The following is a 12174-nucleotide window of genomic DNA, read 5'->3' on the forward strand; positions in this document are numbered from 1 at the left end:
ATTGCAGCAATGAAGACACATCAGGCAGGATTCATGGGAAAAGGGGCAAAAGGGCTGAACACTCCCGTGGGTCCCTTTTTATTGTACATACATCCATAGCATACAAATGTGCCATCACATTATTGGCTCTCCTAGCCATAGCATACAGACGTGTCATTAGACCATTGGCTCAGGGGGTGCGTACAGATCATTTCATTGGCTGCTAAAGCCTATACCATATATGTGTCTGTCTTTTGCCTACATCTGAATACGTGGCAGGTAGGTATCCTCTCCCTAGGCAGTGAGGGTTAATTATAAGCTAGAGATTTAAGATGTGCTAGTCTTGCTGCATTCACTGCAAAGGTCAGAGAGAAGGGAAGTTAGAGTTAACCCCTGACATGGCCTGCTGGCAAAGCTCATAATTCCCCACAGTTTGGAAGACTTTTATATTTATTTATTTATTTATTTATTTATTTATTTATTTTTTATATACCGACATTTGATCTCAATTGAGATATCACACCGGTTTACATTCAGGTACTGTAGAATGCTATTCTATTCATTGTTTTGAATTATTCTTTTTATTGGCATGGTTTTACTAATTTTGTTTTATGAGGAATGATAATATTTCTGTTTTTCACATTGTTGCAGTGTATACAGAATTTGGCTGGTTGCAGTTTCCAGTTCAGTTTTTGTCTGTACATTTCTATTTATACTGTATGGTCTCTTTATTCTGTATTTGAGGATCTATCTGTATTTTGCATGTGTGACTGAAGTGAGTTATTCCATTAGTGTGTAGTTTCTATGTAGGGATCTATAGTAGCTAGGATTGTTCTGTTTTCCTAATAGGGGGTTTATTACTATTTTAGGCCTGGTGTAATATTTGTAGTATTAACTTTCATAGGTAGAGTTGTTGCTGTTTGAGTGATGGCAGTTAGTGCTGTTTTGATATCAAAATTCTTTTTTTTGTGGCTCTCTGAGGGTCATGCCCATTCCTAAGACGCATTACAGTAGGCCTAATACATTTAGGTTCCACGTGTCTTGCTTTTTTGCAGGGTTTTCTGCCTGGCGCCTCAGCAGTGCATGTAAATATAATATACATATTGTAAGTGATATTTTTACCTCAGAAAATTGTTCTTTGAATGTTATTTTTCATGTAAAATCTGTTATTATAAATGCATAATTTTTAATTGTGTGTGAGGAGGATGTGATAGGGTGGGGGGTACAAGGCTGTAAAGTTTTCCTAGGGCCTCTAATACCCTTGCACTGGCCATGAGCATTGCTGTACAAACATTTAACAGAACCTCCCAACTCATAGTGTCATGTTTTATGTAATGGGTGAAAGCACAGTATTTCACTTGGCCATAGGCACCAAATTGCCTGGCTACAGCTCTGGTTGATATTTCTACATATTCAAGTGCACCTACTTGACAACCACAATACTTTCCTTGGAAAATGAAAGGAGATGAAGGACACGACTAAGAAAGAGAGTGAACGAGAGAGAGAGAGAATGTGCCTTTCTGTGTTTTCTGTTTGGAGCTACCCAGAAAGCATCCGAGATTTGTAAACTTTCCCTTCGGTTAAATTTTGTCTGGGTAAAGTCATTACCCAGACAAAATTTCATTGCATTAAAAAAAAAAAGGTAGTGATAGAGGCATTCCAAGGGCATGGTTACATTTTATCCAGTGAGCAATGATGTTCAGCGCTACCTGGCTAAAGATAGCCAAAATACCTGGCCTAAAGTTATTTGGCTATCTTTATCTAGGTAATTTTTGCCAGGGATATTCAGTGGCAGACTTCTCTGGATAAATGCCATTGAAAATCCAAGTCAAGTTACCTAGGTAAACCTCCTTCTCACAGGTCCGCTGAATATCTACCCCTCTGTCCCTCATTGTGCGTGACAATCTGCTACAAAGCATCAAACCATACAAGTGATGTCTGCTGACTAAAGTCTCTCAGGCTGTTTGGCATACATCAGCCAATGTGCCTGGACAACAAGTGCAGGGACATCACAAATTAATTATTCAGTTCTTGTATTTAAGTATCTTTAACGTTAGACTTTCTGCAGCATGGGTAATGGAATAAAGAGCCAGATAGAAAGGGGATGAGAAGAACAGAGGGGATGCATAAAGCATGATCACATTTGAACTCCCTGGGAGTCCTATATCTCCCACATATATCCAGCTTACAAGACAAATCACCATATGCTTTTGGTTCTTTTGTAGCATGACTGGAGCTACAGTATAGACTGAATCTTCTCTTATTGAGATGAGGCTTTCACTCTGTCACAAAACAATGTACTAACATTAAAAAAAAGAGCAAATGTATCACCTCTCTTGCAGTCTGCTTCTCTTTCGTATCACAGAGCAGCTCCATGTGACATGTTATTGTGTTTCCTCTCTTTCAGGATTGCCATCACTGTTTTGATGCCAAGCCAGATGTTATCTCTGAAGTTCTAAAAGGCAGCTCAGACTTAAGAAACAAGATTGCCAGAAGGAGGAGAACTCAACTGGGCACCCACTTTAGTGACTATTCCTTATCCTTCCCAACACTAGTCACACCAAGTCTTCCTTTTCCAGAAGCAGTGCTGAGGATATAGAAGGAGAAGTTTGAGGTTGTTCGGTTTCTGTTTGAAGCACAACTTTTTGGGGAATGTAATAGGGTTTGACATCTGAATTTCAGCTCCTGTTTGGTGTGTGGGCTTCAGAAACAATGGTAAGAGCTGAAGAGAGAACTGTACTTCCTGACCTCTTCTTTAACCTTTAAGTTTAACTCTAGGCTCTATAGAGCCCCCCTCCCCTTTGTTTGGTTTCTTGGTGCCTCAAGATGTTACGCCTGGGACTCTGGGTCTCTGCTGCCATCCTCTGCTGTGTATTGCCAATGAGAGCTTGGGGGGATTGCTGGTTGATTGAGGGAGACAAGGGTTATGTCTGGTTAGCTATCTGCAGCCAGAATCAGCCCCCATATGAAACTATTCCTCAGCACATCAATAGTACAGTGCATGACCTGCGACTCAATGAAAACAAACTCAAAGTGGTGATGTACTCCTCTCTTGCCCGCTTTGGCAACTTGACTGACTTGAATTTGACCAAGAATGAGATTTTCTATATTGAGGATGGTGCCTTTCTAGGCCAGTCAAATCTGCAGGTACTACAGCTGGGTTACAACAAACTAACTAACCTGACAGAAAATATGCTTCGAGGTATGTCCAGGTTGCAATTTCTGTTTGTTCAACACAACCTGATCGAAGTGGTAACTCCAAATGCTTTCTCTGAGTGCCCTAGCTTGATCAGCATTGACTTGTCCTCCAACCGTCTGGCCAAGCTGGAAAGCACCACTTTCTTAAATCTAGCAGGGCTGATGGTATGTGAGTTGGCAGGGAACCCTTTCCATTGCAACTGTGACCTCTATGGGTTCCTAAACTGGTTGGTGATTTTCAACAATGTCACTAGGAACTATGACCGCCTGCAATGTGAGAGTCCCCGTGAATTTGCTGGGTACCCTCTACTAAGTCCACGGCCCCATCACAGCAGGAATGCCATAACTACCCTGCAGTCACTTTGTCGGGATGGCATGCCAAGATACCGTCCAACGCCATTTACTTCTGACTTTGTGAAGGAAACAGAAGAAAATTCAGGCTTTAGTCCTGGAGATTTCTTTTCGCTAGAGCCCACAGCTATTTCAACAACAGACTCTTCTTTTAGCCCCACCATTAAGATTCAAAAGATTGCCATTACCTCTGCTACCCTGATGGTGACTATCCCATCACCTTACAGCAAGCTGTATGTGCTGGTCCAATATAACAACAGCCATGTTGCGGATGTAATGTTATTGAAGAACAAAAAGGAACAAATTACTCTGGACAAACTGAAGGCCCATACCGACTATGCTTTCTGTGTGGCCTCCATCCGCAATTTAAAGCGCTATAATCACACCTGTCTTTTTTTTGCCACTGGGAGTGACGGGATAGAGGACCCTATTTCCAAAACATCCACCACAACCCACTATATCATGACTATCCTGGGTTGCCTCTTTGGCATGGTCATTGTGCTAGGTGTGGTCTATTACTGTCTAAGGAAGAAGAGGCTACAGGAGGAGAAACAGAAGTCAATCAATGTGAAAAAGACTATCTTGGAGATGAGATATGGTTCAGATGTGGATACCAGTTCCATTGTTCACCCCTCACAGAAGCTAAGTGAGCACCCTATTCCCATCTCTCGTATGTCATCAATCCCCTCAGTAATGGGTGAAAAAATGCCTCCCAAGTCACTGGACATAAGTGATACCCCCAAAACTACAAAGGGAAACTATATTGAAGTGCGCACAGGTGATTTGTTGGACAGAAGCCAGAGGGAAGAGGACTTTCATGAACTGGATAATGGTCAAGGGTCAGCTGCAGAGATTTCCACGATAGCCAAAGAGGTGGATAAGGTGAACCAGATCATCAATAACTGCATTGATGCCTTGAAACTGGACACAGCTTCTTTCCTGGGCACAGATCCTGAGATGGCTTATGACTGTCAGTCTATCCCTGTCAGCTCTTCTAGCCAGTTGGAGAGGCCAAGCTTCTTATCTCCTTCCTATAAAGACAGCATTCATCCTCTCCAACGCCAGATGAGTGCTGATGCTGCTGTGAAAAAACGCTGCAGCATCTCTTCCAGTGGCTCCATCAAGAGTGCCAGGGTTTTCAGTCTTGATGTCCCTGATCCACCCATGAAATCTGACTCCAAGTACATTGAGAAAGGCAGCCCCCTTAACAGCCCTTTAGACCGCCTTCCTTTGGTCTCCCCAGGGGCTGTCCATCACTTGGAGGTCAAGGCACCCTATCATTGCAGTGAACACCGGCACTCTTTCCCCGCCTTGTACTATGAGGAGAATGCAGACACATTAAGCCAGCGAGTGTCTTTCCTTAAGCCTCTTTCACGATCCAAAAGGGACTCTACCTACTCCCAGCTCTCTCCCAGACACCACTTCTCAGGGTACTCCTCTAGCCCTGAATATTCATCTGAAAGCACCCACAAGATCTGGGAGAGGTTTCGACCCTATAAAAAGCACCATCGGGAGGAGGTATATATGGCGGCAGGACATGCCTTGAGGAAGAAGGTCCAGTTCGCCAAAGATGAAGACCTCCATGACATCTTAGATTATTGGAAGGGGGTCTCAGCTCAGCAGAAATTGTGACTCAACCACTTGACTGTGAAACACATCCACAACATACAAACAAACAAAAATTTATAAAGTTTACAAACAAGTCTACTGTGTAATAGGAAGACATTCAGTCTTTCTGACCGTAAAAGAGGTGAACTGACTGCTTTTTTATTGGGTAATGGAGGTTGGGTGGGGTGGGAAGGGGGTGATCTTTGGGGAGAGGGTCAGGGTGGTTAAAGGTAGTTGAGTACACTAACTACAGCTTTTCTTTAGTTTTGTTCATCACAGCTTGTTTATTTTGTGCTTCTGCTAGATTCAGTTTTAGGGAATGCCAGTCTTGAGAATTTGAAAGAATGATTGCATTCTTAGGTTTCACCAATAACCTTGGAAGAGATGAAGGCAGAGCAACTGAAGTGACAGGGCATCATGAAAGTAAATGTTAACCTGGTTGGTATGGAAGGTTTGGTTAATCCTCATTTATCCCATCTTTTTGTCTATACAAAAATAATAACAACCAACTCCCAGTTCATGCCTTCCTGTCTTTCATTTGTTGGATTTGCCCTAAGAACTAGCTGGTGTTTCAACATTCCTGATTGATAGTACAGAGCTCCCAACACACGTTTTGGGAAATGTGACAGATTTATAGATTAATATCTGAAGGCAAGGATTTCACATCCACTGAAGATGCTTAATGTCTTAACTATTTGTTAGCAGAATGATTCGAAAAATAATAAAGTCAAACTCTCAGCAGGCCACCATCAACAAAAGACATAGACAGTATTGTCTCTCTCTGTTGGATGCTCTCTCTGCTCTCAGTTAACCTGCCATTTTCTTTATGAGGTATGATGGGGCAGGGAAAAAGAAAGGGATTAGAAAATGGGAAATCTGGAAATGTACATGACTTAAGTCAGAAGCTGAAGGGTATGCACAACTATTCTCCAATCTGGAGGCTGCATGTTCTTGAAGTTTCAGTCACAGAGGTTCCTAAGGACTACTACTACACTGTGGGGGAAGAGGTGATGTTAAGGGAAAGTGACACCTGACCTATCAGAAGGCAACTAGCCATGGCCCTAGTCTTTGACACTTAAACAGTATTTACCAAGCTGTCATTTTGCTAGAGAGCACCCATAGGGCAGTTGTGTGCTAGACAACAATATGCATTATTGGTCTCTGTCCCTAAGAATATTAGAAATAGGAAGATATCTGGGAAGATAAAAATGAAAACCCTTAAAAAGACTGAATTATTCCTCACTGTTTCTTCTGTATCAAAGTTTAAGGGGCCAAATCAAAAAAGGTCAATAACATTTAACATACATGCTAAATGTCAGCTTAATCATGAACGTTTAACAAGGATGAAAACCAGTGCAAAATCAAGTATGAACTTTCATGCTAACAATGAATGTGCACTGCAAGCAAAATATTAAAAAAAGGTGATCATGTGCTCATTAGCTATTATCACCCTATTTTCTAACTAGCACTAAATTTATCAAAGCATTTGGACCTTAATAACTTTAGCACCAGCTTAAGAATAGGTGTAAATTGTTAACATGTCAACAGGCCAGCACTTTTATTTATTTTATTTTTATTTATTTATTTATTTATTGTATTTATGTACTGTTATTCTGTAGTCAATCACAACAGTTTACAAAATAAATAATAATGTAATAACAGGTACATAAAATTATAAAATACAAAATAAATGTCATCAAAACATTTAATAAAAGGGGAAAGCTTATCCTTGATGCCCCCTGTGACAAAAGGCTCACAATGTCCTTTAGGCCCCTCCCCTTCGTCATTCCCTTCTACCCTCCTGAGAAACTGCAGTGTCACTTGAGGTTCCCATCGCTCTCTCCCTCACCCTCTCCAACAAAAATAAGGGCCTTTGGGATCCTCAGCCCTCCCTCCCAATCCCCAACAACATAAAATAACATCTAGGCCTCATCATCCCTACCTTCCACCCTTGAAAACAAAAACAAACAAACAAAAAAAGTCTTTAGGCAACCTTTCATTCCTTCCCACTCTCTCCTTTAGGTGGCAGCTCTGTGGGGTCAGTAAGTGCTTGAGCGCCCCCAATATTGAGCAAAATCCTTCACTTGAGTTTAGCACAACCAATTTTTTTTTTTTTAAAGTTGATTCCTATGGCCTCTCATACTTCTCCAGAATGCACTTATCCTGCCAGTCCACGCCCAAGAGTCTTCTCTGGAGGAGGAAATCTAGACACTTCTTGCTGGCAACACCTCCGTGTTCAAAATAATGCTGACCAGCAGTGTTTCACAGTGTATCACACCATTGTGTTGTTGGAGGGATGATGGGGACCGGAAGCCATGTTTTTGTTATCAGGTTGGGAAGGAAGGATGAGAGCGCGCCTGGATAGCCATTGTAGCTTGCTTGGGGCTAGGAGAGAGGCTTCTTTACACTAAGCAACCCTTGCAGTTTAGGTCAGCTAGAATGGGGAAATTTAAAGATTCGGAACATGCACCCACTCAAAGACCAATGCTGCATTTAGCTTGGCCCTTCAAATGTACCCATAGTCTGCATCTCATTATCTTAGTGACTAGACTACTACTGATGATTTTATCCTACATACTAAAATGTCTTTTAACGTGCCCTTTGGTGACTTGGCCCCTGTAGGGACTATGCAGTAAACTTTAACATGCATGGTAAGGCTCTCTTGTGCAGAAAAAAATATCATACTATGCCAGAAGGTCGTACTGTGCACATTAAGGTGGTCTGGAAAGTTGTTAGCATAAACATGCTAAAATTTGTTTCTCCATGAATATAAATGAAAAAAGTCATATGCAGATAAAGGTATACTATGCACATGTATTGGTAAATAGCATGGTATGCTTTCTCTCCATGCTATTTACTGAGCACTCGCTTAAGTGCAAAAATATAACACTGCTTTGGGCCAGGTGGTATCTTACAGCAATGCATATTATTGAAAAGGCTCCGTGATGAAGAGCATGTACAAGAGATGACACTGTAGATTTTTACCCACAGGCCCTTGAGGCTGAATGTATCTCACCATACTGATCTCTGCAAACCTAAAAGACAGAGTACATACAATTGTTAGGGTAATTCATACACAAATTCAAATATATTCGCACCACAAATATGTTTTCTCAAACAAAAGATTAATACATCACAAAGGGTTTTCAAGTATTGGGAGACCCTTTGCAACATACAAAGTGCTTGGCTTTAATAATGTTGTATAAATGGAGATACCTTAATCTGCTGGTATCATTGGCATGATCATTGCTATCTTTGCTATGGCTGGTCTAGCCAAAGGCACTGTAGGATCTGAAGCTTGACCATAAGCAGTGTTTTTTGGGTGGAAAGACCCGGTCCCACTCCCTGGCTAGTCACAAAAGCAGGTGGCCTACCAAGTAAGGAGTCTCCTTCTGTGGGCAAGTGACTTTAGCCATTGGGGACCATGTACCAGTCTCCACCCAGGCCCACCGCCCATATAAAAAGATAAGTTACACAGCATTAACAGGATAAAGGAGGAGAGGGAGAGAATGACAGAGAGAGAGGAGCGGAGGAGGAGGAGCTGATAAATACCCCAACAGTCACTTGAGCTCTTAAAAAATAAATCTGCCTTTATTTACACAAGGCAAGTGTATTTCCAAGCAATAGGTTACCGGTTACCAGTCCACCCCTCCTATCCTCTCTTCTCTCCCCAACCATGTCCTCTCATGTCACTCTTTGAAGACCCTTACTGAAAAAACTCATGCCCGTTTTCTGCCCTTCTGAAATTTTTTTCTCCTTTCGCCTCCACTCTTGGGGTCTAGTAGCTCTCCTATTTCTTCTGTCAGCACAAACAACCCCCAAGTGCTAGACTTATGTACATTCCTTTTGGAAGCAAGCAGAAGGAGCCAGAAGGAAAACAAGAACTTAGCATGCACAGTTTAGTTATTAAGCTTCCCATTGGTAAGTAAATTGGTCAGGTTATTTAGCCAATGCATATTCTGGTTCTTGTATATGATATGCAAGGGGGGGTCATTTTTTTTACCATGTACATGCTACATCTTATTGCATCGCTTGTAACGTGGCATTTTAACTTGCAAGTTAAATTTTTGTTGAACTTTTTTCTAGGTCAAGTTTTATTGCATAGAACCTGTATGTTAAAGTCAGTATGAAGAGAAGTTTGCAGGTTCAGTAGAACAAAGCTGGTTGTGCTCCTCTCCACCGGGCACAAGGGAGCGGGCTGTTATTTGAAAGATGGAAGAACACTGATATTTATGGAACACATTGAAAGTCTTACTGTTCATTCAGGGGTCATGTCACTTGAGGCTTTCTTCCTATTCTCTGTCAATGGGAAAAAAATTTGATAAATCAGGCCTTAGAGTGAGAAACTTAGGGAAGGACGAGGCTCAGACAAGGAGATGAGCTCCATTGGAGAGAGACACTTCTGCCCACTTACCAAATGCATGATATGGGTCAACACTTTTGGAAAGGATAAGACACTTGAAGCTGCACCACAAAAGAATTCAAGGGTCTGGTAAGGGAAATAGGTCAGGAGATTATGAGAAGGGTGAAATGAGGATGACCAGATGGCAGGATGAATATGTAACATGACTGCTCATTGCTTGGTTATAATAATTTCTGTTACAGGAAGTTTGATGTCAGCTTTTGAAGAGGAGATTTTGATCTTATTGTAAACACTGTTTGTTAATACAGTTTGGGTAATGTCTACACCTATCTTCTAATGGTTGAGAGTATAAGTCAAAATGTAAATATGTATGAGACTGAGTTATCTGTAAGATTTCTTTTCTGGCTCTATTTCTTTCTTCTCCTATGCCCACTTTCTTATCTGACTTAACATATTTAGCACCTCTTGTCAACTACATTTTTTTTCTCATATTTGAAGACTGGTTTAATTCACTGTTGATGAAGCTGTGAAGATCAGGTGCTGCAGAATGGGAGGTGCCAGTACCAGTGAGGATTTCGATCTATTTCCGTTGGGAGTTGCAATCTTTTGAGTGTCAGTAGTAGAGTTAGCCAGGAATGCCACTTGACACCAATTCTTTAGGTCCACCACCACTAGTTTAATTCGTTTATTTTGATGCAGATCTTAGTTTAGGTTTTGCTCATGAGCTACAACACCTCCAAAATACTATTTATCCTTTTCACAAATTTGCCTTTAGCATATACCCATTCCCCCTCCTCCTAGCCCTTAGAGATAAGAGGATAACCTAAGAATCCAACAATCCACAGAGGGGAACACACCTCCTGTATCAACTGTACTACAACTTCTATACATTATTTTTTTAAAAAGCACAATTTACCAAACAACCTATCCTTTAGTGCCCTGCCATTACCAACAAAAAAAAAGTCAATATCTGCCAAACTAAAATTATGCAATGAGTACTGCCAACACCCCATCCCAGAAATCCACTCTCGAGATTTACCAATGATTTTCTAAAGTGATATTTGATCCCCAATTTTTTTTTTTTTTTTTTTTTGCATTTTATGTTTTGTCTCTTGAACGTTTAATTGAGAAGACAAACATTAAAAAAAAATAGATTTGGAAGAACATAGATGGATTTGATCATTTTAGTTCATACATTTTTGTGTTATGTGTTGGAATTTTTGAAAACAAAGGAATTTTCTGTCTTTTCAATTTCTTACCTACTTGGTCTTTGTAGAATTATGTTTCCAACATCATGCATGCCACATGCATTATTTGCGAAGGCTGTGCATGCAGTAAGCCTGTTTTGAGGCTATATTTCTGTGTAGCATTTCAAGAGTCAGGTACCAGTTCTTTGATTAATCATTAATGAACTTTGTATTCCTCCTATGGAAACCTCCTAAAGTCCTTGACTCTTGATGTCTGGGAGCGAGTGATACTCTTTTTTACCCAGTAGGTTCCTAGTAGAAGAGTCAACCTTTGTGGGTTGCATTGAGCTGGGAACCATGCTTTTCTAAGTGTCTATTAGTGATGTTAAAGTGGCAGTGCCTCCTACTTAGTCTGTCTTGATTAAATTTCAGTGAGATGTATGGTGATCTCCTACCCTTCTGATTAAGTATTCCAGCTAATCAGTCTTCTGTTTGTTGTAATAAGTGGAAAGCAACTTTAAAGAATATTTTTTTTTGTGGATCCAGATGAAACATGGCCACCAGCGCACCTTCAGATGTTTGAAATAGGTAGCCATGCCTCTCCTTCTCTCTGTGAAATGTGAGCTTCTATTGCCTTAACAGTGAGGAGGAGGAGGAAGAGAAGGAGGAGGAGGAGAGAATCTGGGGGATATTATAGCTGCAAAGGGTTGCCCCAGCTGTTAGCAGGACTAATCAGGAAAACAAAAACTGCTCAAAGTAAAAATGAATAAAATAAGAGGCAAGAAATACAAAATACTTATTCGGTTGGGTGAGGAAATATATTAACAACTCTCTTGGATATGTTTCTAGGAGATACTGCAACTTTGTAAACAAACATAAGAAAGAACAAGAGAAAGAAACTGAAAAGAGGGTAAAAAAAACCCCCAATTATGTTATTTTAAGTTTAAAAGTTCTTGATTAGCATTTTGTGACTTGTTGGCTTCAGGTTCCCTGCTAAAACACTGTATCCACAGGTTTTGGGGGGAGATGGAGGATCAAAGGATTTTTTGGAACAGGATAAGACTGACTCAGTTGCTGGAAAGAAGGGAACACTGAGGCAGAGAAAGTCTGAAGCTGCTTTTGAAAGAAGAAAGAGAAATAATTCAAAGTTATATTTGCATGATGTATTGTATTTTTTAGAAGTAAAAACAAACAAACAAACAAAAAAGTAACAATGGCAATGACCACAAAAAAACAAACCTTGTATATGTGCCAGTTTGTTGATCCCTTTACCTGTGAAGAGTCATTTGTTTAAAATAATCCTGCAGGATTTAGGCTGTGCTGAGGAGACAAACCAGGCGCCTCCTTGGAGCATGTCCTCCCCTAAGATGGTTAACAACATTGCTCACTCCCGCCCTCTTCTTTTGGGATTTGGATTGCTTGTCCTTCTCTGGCTTCTTGGTCGGGCTCAGCTGTCACTTTTCTTCCATCCCTTCTGCCATGAAGTCT

The 12174-nt window shown here is 40.8% G+C and overlaps 1 protein-coding gene across 1 annotated transcript in view; it reads left to right on the forward strand.

Moving 5' to 3' along the window:
• The window catches only part of ELFN2 (extracellular leucine rich repeat and fibronectin type III domain containing 2), a 415547-nt gene extending 405555 nt beyond the window's left edge, over positions 1–9992 (forward strand). Inside the window, exon 3 of the mRNA XM_029590056.1 lies at positions 2387–9992. Coding sequence (XP_029445916.1) covers positions 2806–5160 — 2355 coding nt within the window. The 5' untranslated portion in view covers positions 2387–2805 and the 3' untranslated portion in view covers positions 5161–9992. The remainder of the gene's footprint in view (positions 1–2386) is intronic.
• The last annotated feature ends 2182 nt before the right edge of the window (positions 9993–12174 follow it).

This window comes from Rhinatrema bivittatum, chromosome 2 (genome assembly GCF_901001135.1).
Source record: "Rhinatrema bivittatum chromosome 2, aRhiBiv1.1, whole genome shotgun sequence".
Classification (NCBI taxonomy): Eukaryota; Metazoa; Chordata; class Amphibia; order Gymnophiona; family Rhinatrematidae; genus Rhinatrema; species Rhinatrema bivittatum.